Genomic DNA, 24977 nt, shown 5'->3' with positions numbered 1-24977 from the left:
CCTAGTCAACATCATTGGGATCTTGCTCTTCCCAAGCCACTAATGTGATAGGTGATAGAATCTGAATGCTGATTCAGCATTCCAATTGTGTCTGAAATTTGGATTTGTGGTCCCAAGAGCTAAGCGGAGTGGCAAAGCTCAGAGGTTCCCAAACTGTGGTCCACAAGCTTCATTCAGGTGGTCCATGGCATGTCTATAAAAATACAATTAAAAATCACACAGCACTTAGCACAGCACATTCTAATTGCTAGAACAGATAGAAAATCCACAAGGACTCTCAGCAATGTTCAAATGGTCAGAGTGGGGGGAAGTTTGGGAACCACTGACTTAAACAATATCAGGCAAAAGAGAGACATAGGTGCCTCTGGCCGAGAGCAGGCAGAAGCATTCTCAGCATTCTCCTTGAAGACCAAGATGAGCACATGGACTTATGGAAAGTCATCCTGTAGTCCTGGGGAGGAAAAGTTACTGTCCTCCATCCTGTGTGTAGGTTCCTGGTTAGTCTGAAGGTCATTCACAATCTTTATTCATCGCCTATTAGATATTGCTTTATTGAGGCAAACTTAGAAACCCAAACCCAAAGCAGCTATCATGCTGGCGTCAGAAGCAGATACAACAGCAAAAGGGATAGCAGAAACAGATGTGGTGGGTACCACAACAGGCGTCAAATGAGCCAATAGTGAGCAGCTTATCTCCTCTGTACTCACAGATCGAAGATCCATTGTTTGATCTGATCTCATAATGCCCAATATTGTTTCCTGCAAGGTGGGAAATTCTTAAATGCATACCAGGCACTACTTCTAAAAAGCTATGCCCTAAGTGTGCAGCAAAAGACAGAAATAAATACCTGCAGGGAAATAGCAATACCTGCAGGTAGAAAGAAATAAGTGGAATTTTTTAAAAAAACACAACAGAGAGAGAAAGAGCTACCCACTATTCTATGTTCAGATAAATGCTAAAGTTCGCTGATGAATTCTACAGAAAATGTTCCCCAAGCTGCTGCGAAGAGAGAACTAAGCTTGCTCCACTGCTCAAGGCACGAACAGTTAATCAGAAGTCTCCCCATGAAAACAGAGGGCATAAACACCATTTCCATGGCTATAACTTCAGGATGTACTTGGGAGATGATCTGCATTAGGTGCAGTAGACATACTCTGGAACTACACAGAGACTATGAAGGATAAAAAGGCTACAATATTTTAACACCATACACATAACGAAGCAATCTGACAATTATGGCAGTCCTTAACAAGACTTTAATAAATGTAGTGTTTCTTCTTGTTCCAGTTTAAAAATGCCACTCACTCACATCCAAAGTGCCCCCTCTCTGTCTTTGGTGTGATCTCCACCAACGTACACAGAATATAACTATTCAGCATTCAGGTGACACAAAACTAGCATGAAAATGTAAGTTACATAATTTAAACAATAAAAGATAAAATGGTTCAGATGTGTTTCATGGTCCCATATGTTTAGCAGCTTGCAAGTTATTATTTTGAAACCATTATTCATAAAAGCAGAATCTTTTCTGAATGCAGAGTGTCTGAAGTTCTAGACCCCTTACTTTGGTAGATAGTGTCATCTAGTAGCACCCAAAGGCTACAGGAAGGAAGGACACACTCACATTCAATGTACAATTAATGAAAAAACTAGGCAATTCAGTTTCAAGAGCATATCCATAGCCAGTAAGTATTTGTGATATGCAGGTTAGAGCCTTCTCCTACACTTTGAACAAACATCCTTATAAAATCCATGAACATGTTCCATCTGTTCATGATTAATAAAACAGTAAATTATTTTAACACTGTGTTATATATTCACATGATCACCATAGTAATTCAAAACGGCCACTAACACAAACACACTATATGTACATAAACATATATGCCACAACAGTTTGCCAAGTTGACTCGTCACAAACTAGCCAGTTTCAGCAGACATAAATAACCTTGTACCAATTTTAGGCATTTTTAAAGGAATTAAATGTCCTAAGTATTTTAATTCCTTTGCAAATTAAAAAAATAATAATCCTAAAAAGTCAGTGCAAATAGAATCATTATACTTGTTCACCAAGAAAGATTCCTATTAAGCCGAGGATAACCCACGTTTAAGATATTAAAGGAATAAACTCATAACATTGTAAACTGCCGTCAGCAGAGGTTAGAGTAGATTAGGAATCAGAAGTCCTCTATCCTATAGTAGTGCCTTCTGGGAATAAGTGTTTTGTTGTGATGATGGAGGTTGTTGCTGTGGTGGTGGTTGGCTGCCTGGTGGCTGCGGCAGGGATGAGGCGACTAAGTTATAGTTTGGCACCTGAGATATAGTTCCAGAATTCTGGTAAGCAGCAACATCAGCAGTAGCAGCAGTTGGGGGTGGGCTGTAGACTGAAGCTTGGCTAGAATATGTGCTTCCTGGAACAGAACCAACCATTGTGCTAGAGGTAAGGGTGAGAGGGGAGAAAAAAGAGTAAGTAGACTGAAAAGAGGTACAAAAAAAAAAATTGAAATTGGATCCTTCATCTTAAAAAACAAACAGGTCTCCCCACCCCACTGCACGCCTTGAGCCTGTTTTGCAAACCTAAGGAAAGCAGAGGTTTCTGTAACCTGAAACAGAATGTCCAATCCAAACATACTGCAGGTGTCACAAAGATAGCTTTAGTGAACAAGTTGTCAATTATTATTTCCCTTGAGCATTTCTAGCTAACATTACATGCAAGTTTTGGATATTTGAAGTTTCACAATTACTTTGTGTAAGATGTCTGAACTGGCTGACTAGGTAATCCAGAGCTTGCTGCTGGAGTAATTGTGCCTTGATTCAGAGGTGGTAGCTGCTCTGATGGAAGACTGTAGGCTTGAACATGACCCATCTGTGCATTTCCTGCCACCAAATATGCATTGCTTTGAGGTTGCCCTGGATAAACCTAAACACACAAATATTGGGAAGAGATAAACACAGGAATAGGCTAATGTCAAGTGACGCTTATTATTTTGTTCCACTTAAAGCCATAAAAACAGGATTCGAAACCATCTTAATAGTCACCGCTTTAAAAGCTAGTTTATGTAAACAGTGCTAACTAATGACTCTATCCCGCCCCCAATTGTGAGCACCCCCACACCACTGGGCTTAACCCCACCCCTACAAACTCCAGAAGCCTGGATCAGTTCCTCCCAGAATGCATGGAAGTTGCAGTTTCTTGTGTCTCTTGATCATATACAGTGAATTGGGAGGCATAGTAAATGATGTTTTGTGAAATCTGTTAAATAATATAACCTCATTATATTTGGGTGCAGGAGCCCTCACAAGTTATTAATTTATAAATGTTAACGTTGAAGGGTTCAACTATACGTAACTGGCTTTATCACTTGAATTGTGCATTATCCACCAGTTTCTTGGATCAATGCCACAACACAATTATCTACCTCAGATCTTTACATCCTCCAAATACATACCTGAGAGCCAGAAACACCAGACTGAGCCATATAATATTGTTGGTTTTGTAGTTTTGAGTACATTGAATACATTGGATCCTCATTCATCAACTTGGTATATAATGAGAGTGCCTCCATCACTTTCACATTGAGCTCTGACAGCTCAGAATGTTTCCTGAATGAAACATTTCAATATCAATGAACATTATTTTACACAAAACAGATACTAGCTTTATAGTTTATCATTGGGTGGCTGGACCTCCAGATCCTTTTGGAATACAACTCCCAGTCTAGCCAATGATCAGGGATGATGGGAACTGTAGCCCAACATTGGGATGGCCACAGGCTCCCCAACCTTGACTTATCCATGGAAGGAGGCATCATTTTACTGCAAATGGAGGAAGGGTAAAGTTGCAGTCAGAGTCTTTAAAAGAGAAAGAGCGCTCTCATGCTTTTTGACAGGAGCAACTAAGGCAACTTCCATCCTCTTCCTCCAACCTCCTAAAGAACCGAAGTGCTACACAGAGACAGCGGATGTTTCAATTTATGCAAGGGAACCAGGTATGGAGACTTCATGAAAGGGAGTAAGACTGAGAATTGAATGCCTGCCCTAAAGTAGTACACAGACACTCAAAGATAACTAACAGATAGCTGCCAGGGAAGCCATCCATACCTCCTACTATGAGAAAATGACCACAATTTTTTTTGGGGGGGGGGGGGGTTGGAGACAGGGAATTGTGATCCTTACCATGAAGAATTAGTACAGGATATAAAGAAAGTTGTCTATGTACAAATACTAGTCAAATGTCTGGTCCATAACTTTAAAAAGCTGCATTAGCTGTCATTACTGAAAATGCACAAGACCTTCTGTTTTGAAATAGCTACCCTATCTCTAAAGATAAACCCATTTCATTTTAAAGTTATTTATTTAATTTAAAGGGTTTTTTATCCCATTGTTAATCCAAAGAGTAGCTTACGAAGTTCAGAAGTAAGACACATAAATGGTTAAAACAAAACAATTGCTGCTTTGCAATATCAGGTGTTTCTCTCTTGATATCTGTTCTTACCTGTCAATGTCTTCTAGCTTTTCATCAATGAGAGGTCCCATTTGATGGCACATTGCTAGAAACACAATGTAAATAGAAAAACTATAAATCTCAATAATTTTTTTTAATAATGAACATCAAGCTAGCTAAGAAAAAGTTATACTAAAAGAGAAAACTTTCCACAAAACAAACAAGATGACTTGAGATAATCGAGTAAAGATTTTAGAGAAATGATGAAGTTAGCATCCTGTAGTCCTTAGGTGGGAACTTGTTTGTGACTATGAGGACAGAACAGGGGGAAAGAAATCTTACTTTCAAGGTGGATCAGCTCTGGGAGGTCTGGCTGGTCATCACCTGGATCTGCACTTTGCAGCATCTGCAACAGTTGGTCCATTTTATCCTAGAATAGGACACACACATTATTTATTTGGGTTCAGATCTATGAGCAGTCCATAATTTATGTTTCAAAGAATTACTGTAGGCACTCCCAGCAACTTGAGCACACGCAATGACTTCAGCACAGCCAACAGCATTAAAATTTTTTTTTCCAACAGCAGACCTCCATGACATATCAGAAAGTGCTTTCAAAAGATCAGAAACTTTTAATTCTAAAAGTTTTCTGGCATGTAGCATGTGGGTGGCTGCTGAATCGGAAATATTAAATCCAGGGTCCACTTCAGCATGAGAAACTATTTGCATTTTTTCTACGGGTACAGCTGAAGTGTTACAATAGTTCTAATAAAAACATTACATGAACCATTTATTAGTTGTTAATGTTCTGTCGTTCTATGAGAGAAACAGTGCCAGAACTGACAACACATTCCACAAGCAGGTTTGACAATAGGCATGTTTTCCTCTCAAGGTCTTAACAATAAGGATGTCCCTTCTATGAACAGCCTGGTGGAAGTTTTCAACTAAAATTTTTATAATGCATATACTGTGTACTGGAGTCACCCAAACAAATAATCTAAAATTATACGGACCTCAATTACTTAATTCACTAAACTGCACAGCATTTTAGTTCTGAAGGGGGGAAAACACTTTATTTTAAAAGTGCTGCAAGCAGCATTCCCTCTTCGAAGATGCTGCCTCTCATCCACGGTTTTTGTAAGTTTGTACAATAATAAATAAATGAGTCAATTAATTGGAGACTTTTCTAAATATTTTAAATTGATTAGTTAACTGGAATACAATAGAAATAACAGTCTCTGGAAACTGCACATCTACCAACATGGTTCTTAGCGACTTTTTATATGCAAGTCTTTTGATATACAAGTAAATAATAATACACCCACATCCACAACACACTGTGGAATTAGCTCACAATGTCTATATCCTTCAAACACATAAGCTGTTTTCAACTGTCACTCTGTAAGAATTTCTGAAGTGGAATGCCAGTAGTTAATGTTACTTATACTAGCATCACTGCCACCTAGTGGTGCATCTGCAAATATTTATGAATGTGACAAGGATTTTTTTTCTGGCAGAAATATCACAGGATATGATCTGAAGACACATGAGGCCACTACCTTGCTGAAACTAAGCAGATCTGGGTCTGGCCAATGCCTAGATGGGTGACCAAATCTGGGAACCAACTTGGCTTCCATGACAAAAGAGAGGCAGGATATAAAAATAAGAAAATAAAAATAGAAACTACACAACACAGAACACAGCCATTCAAGCTCATAATCCAGAAGGCAAACACTTCACAAAAGACAAGAATTTGCTATGAATACACTGTGAGAGTAAGCTGGGCCTCATTTAATAAAACAAATACAGAAACACTGTAAAAAAAAGGTAAAGGTAAAGGACCCCTGGATGGTTAAGTCCAGTCAAAGGCGACTATGGGGTTGTGACGCTCATCTTGCTTTCAGGCCGAAGGAACCGGCGTTTGTCCATAGACAGCTTTCTGTGTCCTGTGGCCAGCATGACTAAACCGCTTCTGGCACAACGGAACACCGTGATAAAAACCACTATCAGGTATTCAGCATGTAATATTTGGTGGTCTCTGCTAAGAAATGTTTCAACAGAATTCAAGATACAGGTGTTTTCCTTTCTTTTTTCAAAAATCTTTATGCAGAAAAGTAACACACTGGACTTTTAAGATTTATAATCTTCCCTTTTTTGTACTTCACCTGTGCAACACTACAAAGGTTTACCTGAAATAAGTCTTGCCATTCAATGGGAATTGTTCAGAAGTAAGTGTGTTTAGTATTTCTAATAAAGGGTGTGTCTGTGTCCAACTAAGTTCTACTCAGAATGCACCCATGGAAATGTTAGCCATGACATCCATTTCATTGGGTCCACTGCAGGTATGACTAAAGCTGAACACAATTCAGGAGACCTGGTTACTGAATACAGGAGAAGTCAGAACAAGACAGTTTAAGGAAGTCCAGACAGTAGTGTGGACTACTTCTTTAAATTAAGACAGAAAGTGAAGCACAAAGATGGGGAGACACAATAAAACCATTATATTCTGCTTCAAAATAAAAATATTTGAAGTTATTATAAAAATCTAATCACATTTTAAAAATGAAGGAAAGCATTAGTATTTGTGTAAGTTGAAAAAAGTGCTTCCAAGTCTCAAACTGAAAAGTTTTATAAATATTATCATATACCCCTTGTTGGTCTACATTTTTATACTTACTTCATCAATATAAACTGGTTCAGGCTCCGGTTCAATTGTTTCAACTTGAACTTCATCACTAAATTGCACGGTTTTCTTCTCAGTTTTCACTGCGAAAATATAAGTTGACAGAATACTGAACAGAAACACAAAATTTTAGACTGAGGGAAAAAAATGTAATCGAGGCATTTTGTTTATAAGGTAAAGGGTAAAGGGACCCCTGACCATTAGGTCCAGTCGTGGCCAACTCTGGGGTTGCAGTGCTCATCTCGCTTTATTGGTCGAGGGAGCCGGCGTACAGCTTCCGGGTCATGTGGCCAGCATGAATAAGCCACTTCTGGTGAACCAGAGCAGCGCACGGAAACGCCATTTACCTTCCCGCTGGAGCGGTACCTATTTATCTACTTGCACTTTGACGTGCTTTCGAACTGCTAGGTGGGCAGGAGCTGGGACTGAGCAACAGGAGCTCACCCCATCGCGGGGATTCGAACCGCCGACCTTCTGATCAGCAAGTCCTAGGCTCTGTGGTTTAACCCACAGCGCCACCCGCGTCCCTATTTTGTTTATAGTTTATATTTTGTTTATAGTTTATAAACTATTTTGTTTATAGTTCATGACATAAAGGTATTTGGTCTCAATATGATTCTGTGGACAAGATCCTGCATCATCACCAGCAAGTGGAAAACACTGTTCACACATGGTGGCAAGAACAACATTTATTTCTGTTACAGATAGGTAGCCGTGTTGGTCTGCCATAGTCAAAATAAAAAAATTCCTTCCAGTAGCACCTTAAAGACCAACTAAGTTAGTTCTTGGTATGAGCTTTCGTGTGCATGCACACTTCTGTATCTGAAGAAGTGTGCATGCACACGAAAGCTCATACCAAGAACTAACTTAGTTGGTCTTTAAGGTGCTACTGGAAGGATTTTTTTTATTTTAACATTTATTTCTGACAGTCACCTCTTATGGTGCCACTCTGAAAAGACCTCAAACCTTGGGTGGGTGTGACTTTGGGAGTATAATAAGTGGGACCTCTGTGCATGAGTGCAGCAGTCACTCAGGATCCGGATTCTAGTCTATTGATATTTGTTTATATGTTTCTGTGGTTTTTAACAAATTATCATCACCATCTTAACATTTGCAAGGTACTTTCAAGTATTCGTAGCACTTCACATGCGTTCTTATAATTGTTATAACAGTCTTAAATCGATATCGCTATCTCCTGCATTGCAGATGGGGAGACAGGCTCAGAGGGAGTGTGCTGGGTTAACCAGGTAGGGGATGGCAGATTTAAGATTCAGGCCAGTGAGTTGTAACTCAAGTCTCTTCACTGTTATGCTAATATTGAAGTTTTCAATAACTGGAATCTTCCAAATGGAAAAAGGGGAAAAAAGAATGAGGGGATCATTTTCAAAAACGTATTTCATGTACAGATGTACAATACTGAAATTACATGCAGTACTGCCTCAACGCACATTTAGAATTAAACAAAGGAAAGTAGAAGTACCCACCTAACACACACACCAGTAAAGCCAATGGGGGAAAATAAGATTGAAGATAAAATGGGTCATCGTCACATAAGTTTAGACATTCGTGTTTTATTCATATTATACTCAGACTAGAAAAGACTTATGTTTTGGATATCTAGGCATTCTAAACCAAGGGTTGTAGACAACTAAGTCTACTCACAGTAGACCCAATGAAATTAAGTTTGTCGCAAATAATACTTTCCGTGGGTCTACCCAGAGTAAAACTTATACAGAATACAACCCTAACTTGCCTTTGGACTGGCTCTTGGGGATAGCATGCTAACGTAATAAGATTAAGTGAATGGTGGAAGGAGGAGCCTTTTACAAAACCTGTCTGACTTTGCAAGATGGCACACACGATCAGAGATTCCCACATTAAAAAAATTACAGAATACTTTTCTTTGATATTTCATTTCCCCCTGCATCAAGGGATCAGTGAAGGGAATAGGCCATATCTAGCATAACCCAGGGTATTCTCTTGGAGACAAAAGGCATCCTCTTTGCCTATCTGAATTTGTAACAATATTAGAAAATACGCAGAGGCGGGAATCAAGATTTCTATTACATGAGTTAGCTTCAGAACTCTCACATAACTAGTCCTTCTGAGAGGGCTAAATTATGAAATTATAAATTATTCTAAGAGGACAAAATTATGAAACGTTCCTATCAAATAATAAAGCTAACAATTCAAGAAATAACTATTAAGACTGTTTGTAAAATGATATAATCTATGTAGAGGGGGGTGTAAAACAGGGACTTGCATTTGATGTATTAAGCTTTAATGTGCTAAAAGCAATGCACTTTTCTATGTGAACATTACATTACTCACTCATTTCTGGTTCAGCAGTAAGATCAGCAGTTACAAAATTAGAAGGAAATAATCCTGTCCCTTGATGCGTTTCACCTTTCCACCAGTTTGGATCACTATAGGTTAGGGGAAAAAAGAATTAGACATAAAAGATTGGAAAACATGAGCCTCATATTCTCAGGGTTGTGGGTTCGAGTCCCGCATTGGCCAAAAGGATTCCTGCATTGCAGGAGGCTGAACTAGATGATCTTCATGGTCTCTTCCAACTCTACAAGTCTATGATTCTATGCATGTGAGAGGAAGAGTTCAATGGTCAAAAACATTAGGCCAATTCCATCTCTATCCACCCTGAAGGACAAATTTCAAGAGGCCTTTTCATCATTCTAGCAGCCATTTGGGCCTTTGATTTTTCTTCTGGTTCATTACAGTATGGAAGGAAAGACAATACAGGGTCCACTTTTATGGGAATGACAACATACTCTCGATCCAATCCAATGAAGTTAAGATATAAAACTCCTGGGTCTCTTTGGAAGTAAGCATGCAAAAAGGGCTTCAAGATTTATATCACAATCCTGTACGGTTGACAAAATAGAAGCGATAGTAAATGGAGCTTGCAAGTGTGTCAACTGTGAATTGCAGCTTCATGAGTCTGCCTGTCCCAAGTATCTACTGTGCAAATGTGATTTGTGGACTCCAGCAGATTTACCTGTCATCAAGTACAGTGATAAGTTCTCCAGCTTTAAATGTTAGTTCATTATCTTCAGCAGCTTCAAAGTCATAAATAGCCCGAACCTTTCGGCCCTCATGCTTGTGATTAGTTAAGAGGCTTGAGGTGCTTGGATAAAGAGTGGAAAGCGGCGTTTGTTGTTGTCTTTGTTCCTTAAGTGACAATTCAATAGCTGGAAAAAAGTAATAAATCCAACTTAAGTGTAAGCAAAACAAAATAAGGATTTCTCTCTGAATTTATTCACATGAGGGAAGCCTATGGGACAGCACTGAGGGGATGATGGAAGCTGCAAAGGGCAGGGGGAATCTGCCATAATCACCTCCCTCTTCCGTCTCTATCAGAATGGTACTGTTCTATTCACAGTATGTAGATCCAGCCCATGGGGAGAGGGGTTGAAATCTGGAGCCCCAATCATCAGCTGTGATCACCTGAAGATTCTGATCAAGCAATAACCAACCTTTAGCTAGATCCTCTTCCTCCTTCTTGTTGGCTACTATCCCAGGATCTTTGGCTACTAGAGCTGGGCTTGCTTTTGCTTGTTCTGCAGCCTTACAGGAGCAAAGAGGGTAGATGTTATTTGAAAATTCAACGCAATATATTAAATCCAGCATTTGTGGCCATATCAGAAATATATTAGTAAAAAAAATCAGCTTCTTTTGAGGAAGGGGCGGGGGAAGCTGACCTTTTAAGAGTTCACCTCGCAGTAATGGTTGGTGGTTGCATCAGCGCACACAAATGAAAAACCTTCCTCAAAATGAGCCGTGTAACTCATCTCATGTTACATCTGAATTGGCAACTAGAAACCATGGGTAAATTACTGTTACAGTATTTTCTTGGCAGGTCATAGAACATTTTGTGAATGGCCTGTTAAATTAGCAAGGTGGTATTAGGAAAGGGAACGGGGAACCTCTGGCTTGTGGGTTCCCCATCTGGTTCAACAGCCTTTTCTGTGGCCCTTTTACTTCTCTCCTTGGACACATTGCTCCCAGATGCTGTAATCTTTGATCAGTGAAGAAGTGGAGGGGGGCAATCATGGGGAAGCTTACTACACAAGTTTTAGACATCTGAAGGCAGCCCTGTGTCAGGAAGTTTTCAATGTTTGATATTTTATTATGTTTTTATATTCTGCTGGAAGCCGCCCAGAGTGGACAGGGTATTATTATTATTATTATTATTATTATTATTATTATTATTATTATTATTATTATTATTATATTATTATTATTATTATTATTATTATTATTATTATTATTATTATTATTATTCTTCCATATTCCTCTTCTCCCAGGCCTGTGGCTAATTAAACAATCTATGGCCTTTTAAATTTAGAGGGGAGGCTCCTGTTTTGTCTGTTATCTATTTCTTTGTTTTTATATTGTGAACTGCCCTTGGCTGAATTTAATTATTTGGCAAGCAAGCAAGCAAGCAAGCAAACTTATTTACTTACTTATTTTAAGAAGCTGTAGTCCCCCAGATACTGCCAGACTACAACTCCCCTACCATTGAATATACTGAATGGGGTTGATGGGAATTGCAGGCCAACAGCATTGGAAGGCTACAAATTGCCTACCACTGCTTTACACACACGTCCCCTTGCCATGAAAATAAGCAAGAAAACATGGACTAGTACTTTGCACTTATTGCCTTCCAAGATGTAGGCTTGAGCCATTTTCAGATAACAATTTAAACAATTACAAAGGATATGAACTTGGAAGCCACGTGGATGTTCTTCATAATGATGGGTAGGGATGACATTTCCACCACTCAAAAATTGAGACTATATGCACTTTCAGAATCATGTTGCCCACCCATATATTAAATTAATGAGCTCAAACTTATTTCAATGAAAGCCTTTGACATATCAAAGCTCTCATCTTCACTCATGTAAATTAAGGCTGTAATCTGGCAACACCATTCTGGCACACAAAAGTGTTTGGACCTTCTTCTCTGACTTTTGCAAGGCTACCAAGTGGATTTGGCATTGTAAGGGTCTGCATCAGAAGATGAAAGTTTTAAATTGAGAAAGAGATGTTTCATTGAAAACAATGACTTGGTGTGCATTTCTATGAACAGTGACATGGGAAAGAATCAACAACAGCTATATTCAGGAAGCAAAACAGCAGACTGATAATTCGTAGGCCTTCTTAGTATTACATCTCACATTAACCACAGTTTTTGCAAATTAGCACTTTACCTGTGAACCAATAACTGGAAACATAACACCCTGTTCCTTAAGGTTCTTTATCATTGCAGATATCAGACTAAGCTGGGGATCATTCTTGAATTCGTCTGTCCATTCCACCATGAGTGCTTTCAATTTTTCACAGACTTTTGGATGACCCTGTAAAAAGGATAATGCTAATATAGTTTACAAGTATATTTATTTGTAAGCAGTCATTTATTTATAAGCAGCCAGTCTGGACGATGTCCACTGAATGAGGCAAATAAAATACAAGTATAAAAATAATGTAATAAAATTTGAACATAAAAAAATTGAAAAAACCCTCCAAACAAATCAACTAGCAAAAAACCATTTCCAGAGCCATAGCAACAAAACTGGGTCTAGTCCATGTTAACTGCACTTGGGTCCCACTTAAATCAGTTTGATGTAACTTATAACAACTAACTTTTCACACTGATTTCAGTGCTGTTTACTATAACCCTCAAAAAGAAGCACAAATTGTTTTGCTATGCTTGTTCATATCAACCCCAAACCAGTTTAAAATCTATCCCCCACCTCAAATCATTAAGTGCGCCTTTAAAATATAAATAGAGCCACCATGTGAAATCAATACTGGGATATATATTTAAGTTAGCAGCTTTCGGGATGTTCAAAAGGCTTCCCATTTATTTACCAACTAGGTCTAAAATGGCTCAGATTTCCCAAGCCATAGGTGTGGCCTGCTTCCCTAAAATCTGAGAGTCCTCTTAGTCTTAATCCTCACCCATCTAAGCACTGTATTCAGATGACAAGACGAAAGAGAGATGAGATTCTGTCTCTGGGAGATCACCCAAACCCAACTAACTCTAGTTTGGGCCAGCATTTGACAACAAGAAGTTAAATCAGAAGAAAGAAGGATCTTCTGATTATCTTGAGGCAGAGGAAGTATTATAGATTAACAACTTTATCTCGGAAACCACTCTAAAGTCACAAGCCTGTGGTAACTTAAAGGCTTAACAAATTTATGGCACAAGCTTTTGTGGACTGAAGGGCCACAAAATGCTTCTTGTTTTTGTAACAACAGACTAACAAGGCTATCCCTCATTTTGTCCACATGTATATGACTCCATTACCCAAATGTATTTCACCCCACTTCAGGAATCATTTAACTTGACATAACCAAATTTAAAAGACTCAAAACAGAATACCTTATTTAGCACGTTGCTTACTTCACTAGCAAAATCTCTTGAACATACTTCTAAATGAAATATTTTACCGCAGTTTGAGACACATGCTCCTAAAAGCTAGAGAGAGAGAGAGAGAGAGAGATTAGAACTAAAGTATTTTATAGTAGAATGTGAAAATTAAGCAAAATTATTTTTTCAAAGGCCACGTACGGTCAGCGCTTGCATAGCAACATGGGGATCCTTGTGGTTCACTCTCTTCATAATAGACCGAAGACAGTCCTTAGGCCTGATAAATAAGATAAGCAGTTCTTTAAATATACTGGCATAAACAACAATATGCATTACAATGAAAGGGATGGACACACACAACAAGAGAGTAAGAGCAAGCTTTTGATTCAGCTACTTGGGAGGTAGCAAAACCCTCTCTTACAAGCTAGCAGCTAAGGAAAATGTGTTTGAAAATGACGGAGGCACTCCATAACATAATTTGCCTGTTTTCCAGTGGCAAGAGTCCCTGTGGCACACCCTTAATGCAATGATCCCCTTTCTCAAGGGCTTTTGCAAGGTTCTGATGTTGCTTTCTCAAAAAAAAAAAAAAAAAAAAAACCTGTGCAAAGAAAATACAGTACTCATTTCCCTTAATGAGATTTTTCCGCTTCCTGAGGAAAGAATAATCCAGTGAAAAAGGCAATGGCAAGTAGCAAGTCTTGGTTGCTGGAGAGGAAAATAATGACTGGTTCAATGCACTAAGCCAAAATTGGTGCACTTCTACCCTATGTATATCCTCCTATGGCATCTCAGTTCAGGAAATTTTTGTAGCACGACTTTCCATAACAAATACTTCAGTTTTTTCTAGGCAAGATGAACAGTTCAATTCTGTATCAAAGTTAGCTCCCTGCAGAACTTGGGAAGATTTGCTAGAATCTGGAGTTTCTCAGCACACATAGTGCGCCACCTAACTGAAAAACAGCAAGAGATCAGTCGTTTACTGGCCCAACATCTACAGCAAAGGGCTTGAATGACAAACAACTCAAACAGAAGGATGAATAAACTTAAGATTCAGAGTTTAGGTACAAAGCCAATGTTCTAGCTATCCCAGACAGCAGCCTATTTACAGAGGTTTCAGCATCGGATAAAGTATGAGAAGACACAGGTCACTGTAGAAGACCAGAAGCTAACAGACTGCATTACTGTCAGTCAGAGTGTAACTAACTGCTACCAAGAGATATTTTGTATATGAAGGAAATAGATACTGTATTTCTTGAAGTATGGAGTTGCAATTATAGATGCCATGTTTTAGTGAGAAACAGGAGAGTAAATGTGGCCCATCTTCACTACATAACAGAATCTACTTGTTCAAAAGACTGCGGTGAGGAAATTTAGCTGTTTCACACAATATTGACTAATGTGACAAATAGCAGCTAACATTTAGATTTCTATCTTTAAGAGATTACTTAAAAAAAAAATGCTTGCAGCTTTTTTGGGGGGTGTATCCATTTCATTTTAACATAAAGCACTGATACCCAGCCACATAAAGGAAGCTGTAGTTTAAGTTACACTGCAGCTTTCAGTAATCTATATTTGGTGGTGTCTGTTTTACAAACCACTGCTTCATACGTAACACTACTAATTATAGAAAATGCTGTGACATAGCATGGTCACTTCACTCTGCACAAAACGGTGAACTTGTCTTATTCCAAGAAGCAGCTGCTGTCAAGTTTACTATCAAAATAATTAGGAGGAAAATGAATAAATTGCATTTGTGAACTCATATGCAAATAAATAGGGAAAACTTCAACAAAACTTAAAATACTTATCAATATAACCACAATCAATCAATCAGTTTATTAGGGCCATAGACCAGCAGTTTATAATCACAATCTGTTAAGGTAGCACTAAAAACTAGCATTTATGGTGATACTTTAATTAAAATATATGCTCTATTCCATAAGCAGCACATATTTCATTTTCTTGCAGTCAGCTAACCTGTTGAGTCTTCAGTTATAAAAATAATATGACATTCAAGGCCTTATATTTAAAGAGTTTATCAAATCATCAAACGGAGTCTCAGATGGCTGTATTTATATGTCTGAAGCTGCCTTGCGTTTGACCCTAAAAGGCAACCTAATAATATATTAAATGAAATAAACTATCATGCTGTAAGGCAAAGTTGATTCATGGAGTGACAAGATTTGAAGGGATCTGTTTGCCATCTGTCCAATCTGTAAGCTAAAGGATAATTCTCATATCAACATCCATCCTTCTCCCCCAATTCCCAGACTGATTCAAATTGCTCAGGTTTAAGTGCACTAAATAGGACTAAGTCCACAGAACACTTGCAGATAAGAAAAAGTTGATAATTATTGGCTGAAGGGAAATTAGGCAGATCATAAGTAATATTCTCACTAAAACTCTATATAGGGAGACAGTAGCACAGCATTTTAAGGGAGGAATTAGGCAAATCCATCTTCATTTTCAACAGTTGTTTCTTTGAATAATGCAGACACTAGACTTAGAATTAATTAATTTAGGGCAATTTAATCATGTCAGTAATGATGGGTTTGAGTTACATCCCAAACATTTTGCTTAAAAACTCCTACAATATTGAACTGCAAAAAAGTTTCAGAACCAAGTTGTAAAGCGCACTACACTCTTACACATGCCGATACTATGACACATTGGTACAGGGGAGAGGAAAATGAGTTGATAAATTACATCAATCAACCAAATGGTTCTGCTAAGATGAGGTGTGTGCTCTAAGCTCTCTTTCTAAAGTGCTTTTAAATGGTATGAGAAATTATTTTTAAAAGAAACGCTTTATTCAACAGGTGACAGTATTTAGATAACTCAGAGGAAAAATTAGATGATAAACTGCTTGATCATTTCAGAAAGAAGATTCCAGAAGAGGGAACTTAATTTCTGCCAAAAAAAAGGTGATGAAACAAGATTTCAATATCCAACTGATTTCAGCAGTGCATTACACAAATACAGCAAAACACAACATAAAATTTCTAATGATTTTTTTTAGAAAATACTATGCATTAGCCACATAAACAATTCTGCTGAAAGCACTCTCCAAATTTCCAGTGCCTTTCAAAAATTCTAGGGCTATGAATGCAGTGTACATAACTTGGAATTAACACATTTGGTTTTCTATTTTTTCCAGCAGGTGTCATGCAGTTTGATCTTATCTAGCTTTATTTCTGCTTCTTCCAAATGAAATAACAAAGTGTTTTAAACAAGAAGCGTATACTTACCCAGTTCGTGACTGTCCAACTTTATCACAAATATCTAAGATGAGCCCCCAGTCTTCAGCAGTATTCATTTCACTAGTTGCTTTTTCTAAGTGACACAAAAATACTTGGAGTGAACTTTACCAAGTAAGTGAAACTTCAGTATCAACTCTAAATAGAAATGCATCAAAACGGATATGGTCATCCTACTCTGAATTATGTTGACACATTCCTAGATGCAGCCCCAATGTAGCATTGTATGAAATTCGGGTTGAAACAAAGCAATATATGAACTCTGAAGAAAACATAGCACACTTGTAGTTCTGAGGGTGTGAACATGTTCAATAGCGGCATCTCATTACTCAAGACATTAGCACATTGGTTTGTCAAGTCAACACATTTCTGCTGCAGCCGCTCCAGTAGATCCTGCAAGCCAATAATAATCATCTACACTATCATGTACTTGCTTGAACTTTGCCTTGAAATGTAGCTCAAAAACACCATTCCTCTGACTTATAGTCAGACCCAAAGGTGGGGCTAGGAAGATTTGAAACAAGTGAGAACAGGCCAAATCAGATTGGGCTTTACCACCTTACCACCCACTGTGTAATACCTCTGCTGCTACCAGCCCTTCCTTCCTTCCAGATCTAACCTTTACAACAGAGTTGAAGAACCTGTGGCCCTCTAGATGTTGGGACTCCCACCATTTCTGGCTCCGCCTTATGAGAATTAAGAGGTCAACATCTGGTGGACCACAGGGTCTCCATTGTTGCCTTACAAGCAGGGACAGCAATGGGGATCAGCTCTCAGCATTGGAGGCCTCAGGCTAGGCTTGAAACTCTCTATTCCCAGGAGTCCTCCATACTGTCGTTCTCTTTCCTAAGGATATGTTTGGAAAAAGGGGAAGGAGAATGACAAATCAATCATCTTTCATATCAGTCCTGCAACGGGCGAATGGAATTGATCCCAGAGGCAGTAGCAATGAGCAAAACCTTCAGTTTACCATTTCATTCCTGTTTCTGAAATTCAGTAGTATCACTACTCCCAGCTGTTTCAACATTTTATAACTGATTGGGTAATCCCGTGCTATCGTTAGCTGGCCAGTTTGCTAATTCAACCTTTAAATACATACAGTTCTGGGGGGGGGGGGGAGAAAACAGTTTTCCTCCAAGTCACAACACTTGGCTGTGCATAATGAACTTAAGCCCTTAAAGATTCATCTGCAAGATTCATTCTGCAATACATATGCTATGGCATCCCACATAGCTACAAGTGGAATGAAACTACCAAAAATAAACCATTTGCTGTATGTCCTGGAGTAGTGTTAAGTTGTAAAACCTAAGTTTGTTATATACCCAATACACAATCCTAAATACGCATTAAAAACAGAATTAAGGTGATAATAGCTAATGTAAAGGTTTGATTTGCATAATAAACTCAAATTTTCATGTCTTTCTACAATGAAATCAAAGATCTGGCATCAGTATAATGTTAGTGCTGCTTCTGCAATGAGCAAGACTATTTTTATGAATTCATTGACAGATTTATTTTTTTGTAATGTCAGCTGGCTAGAATGCTTTCCAAACAATCTTGGACACAGTCTTATATGGCTCTGGTTCTTCAAGAAACCTCTGGTTGACAGCTATGCACACACATAATATTTTCCTTTCCAAACCAGTTCCCTCCTACTAGCACACAGCCAGATGAAGCTACATCTCTACTAAAAATTAAACTACACCCCCATCCACCCCACCAAAAAAAATCTGGGAAGAAGTCAAATCAGAATGCTGTCTTATGACTTGTTAGAACTTCCAAGACTGATAATCTGAAGAATGTATTAGAGTTTGTCGCCTGCCTTATTTCCAAGATATAGAGCAGACTGAACAGTATTACAGGCACAAGAGACATGTGGGGTCTTGGCAGGGGCTGGGTTGAATTAGACTGCTTTCTTATCATTACTGTTCCTTCCCTTGAAAGTCTGCTGAGGCAGCTGAGACCGTTCTGCACATCCTGCTCTGCCAGGAAACCAGCAATTCAGCACTATGGCAGTTGGGCACATGCTTTCATTCTCATGTATCTTTCACAAGCTGACCATTCTTTTGCTTAATCTTCCAATATAATATTTCACACACAACAAAGTTAAAAATATTTTAAATAAATAATTACAGGAATTATAAAACTAAACCATTTTGTACTATGTGCTAGGGCCTTCGATAACTTTAATATCCAATACAGCTTTTGCATCTAAATATCATCATGGCTTGCCCAAAGACAGACATTATCGCCATTTAAGTTAAAGTAAATACTCACTAAACAAAAATGCTTACCTCCCTCAACCAGGACTAATGACAGAAAACAGAATTTCTGCCTTTGAAAGTTTCCAGACTATAGTAAACCTGCAAGATGCTAATACTGCTATCAGCCCAGACTGAGAGGAAGAACAAAGCACTGTCCTGTCTACCAACACTAATACATATCCAACAGTAATTAGGTCAAGCACCAGCTGTCCACAATAAACAAACCTGTAACAAAATAAATCCTTGCAGTAAAAAGCCACCTTAAGTATTCTAACTGCAAGTTAAAACCTATACATTTTTTAAAAAATGTAATATAGCATTCAAGGACCCAGGAATAAGGCATGTGAGCCTTGTGGGTTTAATAGCATTTGACTGCCATCACAGGCCTAAAGTGCTTGAACACCAAAAAAAGGCCAGAAGCCCAATGGTGGTATAACGAAAAATATGTAATACAGGGGTGCCCCGCAAGACGAATGCCTCGCAAGACAAAAAACTCGCTAGACGAAAGGGTTTTGCGTTTTTTGAGCTGCTTCGCAAGACAAATTTCCCTATGGGCTTGCTTCGCAAGACAAAAAACGAAAACGTCTTGCAAGTTTGTTTCCTTTTTCTTAACACTGTTAATACAGTTGCGACTTGACTTCGAGGAGCAACTCATAGCACGCAGTGTGGTAGCCTTTTTTGAGGTTTTTGAAGACCTTGGTGATTTTTGAAGCTTTTCCAAAACTTCTTTTGCAGCCATTTGGTAAGTTAAACTTTTAAAACTTTTTGGGGGGTTTTTGGATTTTGGGTTGGGGTGTTTGGAATTCAAGGACTTGGTGTTGGGGAGGGGTTTGCAAGAATTTGGAAGCTTATGGTTTTTTTTCCCTGCATTTTTATGATTTTCTGTGACCATTGGGCCACTCTGCTGTTTTTTAAAAAAAATTCTGGATTTGAATTTCTGTGTGGTGGGTGGCTGGGGGAACAGTTGAGGAGGGGGTTCTTCAGCAAGAAGGAAAGAGTGGAAGAGGAACCTTCTTCGAGTTGTCCTCCAGAGTCTTAGAAAATGTACTGTACACTTTGTTGATTTTTAAATGTTTTTCTGTCATGTTTAGAAACTTAATTTATTGTTCCTTCAATTTTTGAAATGCTCTTTACAGTATATGTGACTTTAAAGAGCACTTAATAAACTCTTGTTGTACCAAATTTGGCTTTGTTTGGACTTTTTTTGACCATAGGAACGCATTAATTGAATTTCAATGCATTCCTGTGGGATTTCGTGCTTCGCAAGACGAAAAATTCGCTAGACAAAAAAACTCGCGGAACGAATTAATTTCGTCTTGCGAGGCACCACTGTACTGCATTATTTCTATAATCCCTGGTATTAGTAATTTAAAAAATAATAAATGCTGTATACTATGGTAACACCAACACATTATTCAAAGCAGCACTAAATTAATTTGTGGCTTTATTTTATTTAATTAAAATAATTACATTAAAAAGGATCAAACTCTGCCCACAAGCTTGTGATCTAAACTAGAGGTGGGAAGACTTCAGGCCTGTTGGACCTACTTTGTTTGTTTTACTTCCACACAAGGATCTACCAGTGCCACATGCAAAATATATACAGTGATAATTAAATAACAGGGTGCATTTCTGAATACCTTTTGGGCTTTGAACTTTATTTTCACTACCAGAACTGAACTCCCAGTCCTTTCATATGAAACCCCAATCCCACTCAACTTTTTTTATTAAAGCAGCCTAATATAGGTGGAAAAGACATTTTGTTGTTGCAATTAACAACCAAGTAAGGAATCCTTGCCAATCTATTGCAAATCCTGATCTACTTTCTGCCCTCTTCTAACCTAAACAACTGTATTTTTTTCACTGATCAGATTTCCTGGTTTAGCCCAGTTCGCAAACAGCAACTTTCTCTGGTAAGAAAGCAATGGCTTCCACACAGCCACCACCACAATGCTATTTCAGTTGAAGAAAGAAAAAGATAGTCATATTGAAGCTACATGACTTCTCTTCTAGCTCCTCCATGGAATTCATTCTCAGGAATAGAATCTGCAGTGTTGCTTCCCAAACAAAATTAAATACTTGCTATTAATGCAAGATGCAGCCTTTTACTATGAATGTTCACTCAAAAGTAAGGCCCACCATGTTTACTAGAACACACACAAAAGTGTGTGTATTCAGTTGCAACCCAAGTTTTGACAGTGCTGTAGTTAGCTTTTTGAGTTCAGTGACTGTGCTCGCAAAGTAATGTTAAAAACTATGGTGGAAATGAAGTATCCTTTTCAAAGAATGTTGGCTTGTCACGTTGTTTGAACAAGGAATGCTGACAGGTTAATTACATAAGTCACCTTTGCAACCAATGATTTGAAGCTGGCATGTTTTAGAAACTTACTAGAGTTTATCATAAACTGTGTTTTCTAGCATGTGTAACGGAACAAGCAAAAATTATCTGAAAGGGAAACAAATCTCTGAAAAGTGATATGGATGAAAGCTTGTAGGCCCAATGCTTTGCTTGGACTCACTGCAGTTCATCCATACAGCACTACACAGTGTGGGAGAGAGGGAGAGAAGGAAGAGAAGAGTTTGGATTTGATATCCCGCAGTATCACTACCCTAAGGAGTCTCAAAGCGGCTAAAATTCTCCTTTCCATTCCTCCCCCACAACAAACACTCTGTGAGGTGAGTGGGGCTGAGAGACTTCAAAGAAGTGTGACTAGCCCAAGGTCACCCAGCAGCTGCATGTGGAGGAGCAGAGACGCGAACCCGGTTCATCAGATTACGAGACTACCGCTCTTAACCACTACACCACGCTGGAATTCAATGAAGCACCGTGTAAGCTCTGATAAAAACAAACATTATGTTTTTACATGTCATCAGTTTATTCTACCTTCAATTCAAACATTACTAGAGTGCTGGACAACTTCATTGGTGAGCTACACCAGAAACACTAAACAAATCCAATGCATTTTAAGGTAGTGCACAATCCTTCATTGCAATCCATGATGAATCAGCCATTACATCCATCACACCTCATTTCTGAGGTTTGCAGCAGCATCTGGTTGACCACTTCTTGGGCCTATCTGGACATCCCTTTGACACATATTGTGAAACTGGAAGGTCTTAAGGCTTGTGCAAACATATTCACTCCCTCTCCCTGCCTCTCTGTACTGTGGGAGAAACAAACATTTGAACCTTAACATTCCAGTTCTTTTAACACAGGAGCTCCCCTGATGCTGGCACATTAATCTTCCCCTGTGGGAGGAAAGTGCAGGACAGGCAGGAAAGTTACTATATGAACTTGTCTGTTCCCAATCTTTCCCCAGGGAAATCTTGATACAAAAATAACATCTGAATAAGACTGTGTGCTCAGCTATCCAGTGGCCCCTCTTTGGTGTGACAGAACAAGGAAGTTCTTATTTGCTGGACATTCTATGCTCAGTCTCTTCAGAAACAACCGTTTCCCCTGGATTTCTGCATCTGAAGAAATAATACAAAAGCTGCATTTTGCATTCATACTTTGTTTCAGCTCCTCTCAGACTATCCCACAATAACAGGTGTGGCCTTGTGACAAATATCCACATGTTTTTATGAATCACTGATGACTCTACATAAATACTGAAGTCAGCCAGTCATGAGCTGAATGAATTCCAACTTACAACTGACAACAATCTTGCTAAAGCTCTGTTGTCATCAAACTACGACTGCAAAAGCTGCTCCCTCTCTACATATTATATAGCTGCTTCCAACATATTAATGTCTTTAGTGTAAAGTTCTGTGTAGTATTGAACCTATCTACCCCAAGCCTTTTGGCCTTTAGTTCCCCTTTCTCTTACCAAAAAGAAAAGATATTTTAGAGATAAGCCAAATATGAATTGGCTTATTCATTCATTTTCAACAGTTCCTACAATGAAGACACTGTAGGTTATGAATGTACCATACAGACCATAATATACAGTGATCCTGTGTATGTATGTATGTGGGAAAGGGAGCTGGCCATATATATACAGTATACACACTGGTAGGTCAAAGATGGCTGTAACTTCCAAGTGCATAGCTAACCCTATCCATGATGAGTAATTTTAATCAGGTGGTAAGGATTTTATAACCCACAAGGCTTTCTACAAAACAGTTTATAACAGCAAATACCACCTGGCAAACCACTAGAACTGGAAGCCGCACACAGTTAAAGCCCATGACTTCCCCTTTGGCGGACCTTGGGAACCATAGTTTGTTGAGGATGCTGAGAACAGCACCTGCGCATGAAGCAAACTGCAGTTCCCAGGATTCTCCCCTGTCCCAGGAGGGGTTGTCAGGGCTTTAAATGTATGATGTGTATGCAGCCTATTTAAAAATCACATCCGTCTTATTACAGGAATTCTGAAGCAGCAACAACAAAAAGTTACTGGACAGGCACTCAATGAGGAATTACTTTAGTGGGAGAAGAGGAGATAGAAAAGGCTGAGAGCTACCAAGTGTAACCAACTTATTTAAAGAAAGAACACATAACTTGTGAATGTACTGTGGTACCTCGGGTTAAGAACTTAATTCGTTCCGGAGGTCCATTCTTAAGCTGAAACTGTTCTTAACCTGAAGCACCACTTTAGCTAATGGGGCCTCCTACTGCCACCGCGCCGCTGGAGCATGATTTCTGTTCTCATCCTGAAGCAAAGTTCTTAACCCGAGGTACTATTTCTGGGTTAGCGGAGTCTGTAACCTGAAGCGTCTGTAACCCGAGGTGCCACTGTACTTATCTTTGGGCAAGTCACATTCTGTCAACTTAAGCTACCTCCTAAGATTTGCTGCAGCGATAAAAGGGAGAACCAACCTACACGTTTCCTGAGCTCTGGGGTGGATTTTAACCTTAATTTTTTTTATAAAAAACCCCCGGAAAATAAAGAAGTGTGGCGTGGTGGGGTGGGGAAGAGACCCCTTGTCCTCTCTTAAAACAGCTTTAAAGGATGGAAATAAAGGCGATGAAAAGACACATGACGCGCCTTTCAAGAGCTAAGCCCCACCCCGCCTGACATATGGGAAAGGGAACTTGACAAAGGCGAGGCGGGACCCTCGTGCAGGGAGAAGAAAGGCAGGTGGGAGGCGGGTCGACCCCCGAGGGGAGATGGGGAGGGGGTCGCACCCAGGACGGAGGAGGGAAGGAAGGGCTGGCGATGGGGCAGGAGGGCGGGGGGTAATCTGTGGGTCGGGCCCAGACTGACTGCCCGGGCCTCCTTCCTGACTCACCCACATCCTGGTCGAAGGGGTTGCTGGTGAAGAGCGGCATCTTCCCAGGGCGGCGGGGGGAGAGCGGCGGCGGCGGCGGCGGCTGAGCAAGGCGAGCTTCCCTGCCGCCCCTCCTGGGCGGAAAACAACAAACAGCCACAGACGCCTCAGCACAGCGATTGACGGAGCGAGGCCCCGCGGCGGCTTAGGCTCCGCCCCCACTCGCCCTCCTCCTCCTCTTCCTCGCGCTCCCTCTGTCCGTTTGGTTCTCCTCTGTCGCCGACGCTTCCGGGCGCGCGGTGCATGACGGGGAGCGGCGGGGAAAAAGAGGTGTCTACCGCACTTGCCTGACGGCGAGGCGGGCGCAGCGAGGCTTCCCAACGGGAAGCGCCTGGGAAACAGCGGTCGTTTTTATCTCTCCCCCGTCCCAAGTTTCCCAACCCTGCTTCTGATTGCCAGACAGGGTTGTGTGGATGAGTCAATGGAGTAAAAAGCCCTTCAGGCGCGCTTAGGAAAGCCGCTTACGTGCCCCTCCAATGAGATCTCCTGGGTTCCAGGTGTGTAAGGATGGCTGGTCTGCCAGGTGAGGATGCGGAGGCTGGACCAGGCAAGTGGGACCCGAGTCAATGCATAGCAAACCTGTATGCACACACACACACACACACACACACACACACACACACACACTCAACAATCAGGAGAAACTATGACATCAGGGACA

General features: G+C 39.7%; 1 protein-coding gene and 1 long non-coding RNA gene across 2 annotated transcripts; one reads left to right on the top strand and one right to left on the bottom strand.

The window, feature by feature from the left end:
* Positions 1-1233: 1233 nt before the first annotated feature.
* Positions 1234-24505, bottom strand: STAM (signal transducing adaptor molecule). Its single transcript, XM_081163228.1, has 14 exons — positions 24278-24505; positions 16770-16854; positions 13723-13798; positions 13534-13629; positions 12359-12505; positions 10622-10712; positions 10144-10336; positions 9459-9553; positions 7122-7210; positions 4787-4874; positions 4496-4550; positions 3450-3603; positions 2745-2920; positions 1234-2434 (listed from the first exon to the last, which is right to left on the bottom strand). The coding sequence occupies exons 1-14, from the start codon at positions 24315-24317 to the stop codon at positions 2194-2196; spliced, it is 1626 nt and encodes a 541-aa protein (XP_081019354.1). The 5' UTR covers positions 24318-24505; the 3' UTR covers positions 1234-2193.
* Positions 19494-23906, top strand: LOC308569430. Its single transcript, XR_014000725.1, has 2 exons — positions 19494-22969; positions 23025-23906. It is a non-coding gene; the product is annotated as an uncharacterized lncRNA (long non-coding RNA).
* Positions 24506-24977: the final 472 nt, after the last annotated feature.

Source organism: Podarcis bocagei (assembly GCF_964188305.1).
Source record: "Podarcis bocagei genome assembly, chromosome: 12".
NCBI classification, from domain to species: domain Eukaryota; kingdom Metazoa; phylum Chordata; class Lepidosauria; order Squamata; family Lacertidae; genus Podarcis; species Podarcis bocagei.
This window is presented reverse-complemented; position numbering and strand designations above follow the sequence as displayed.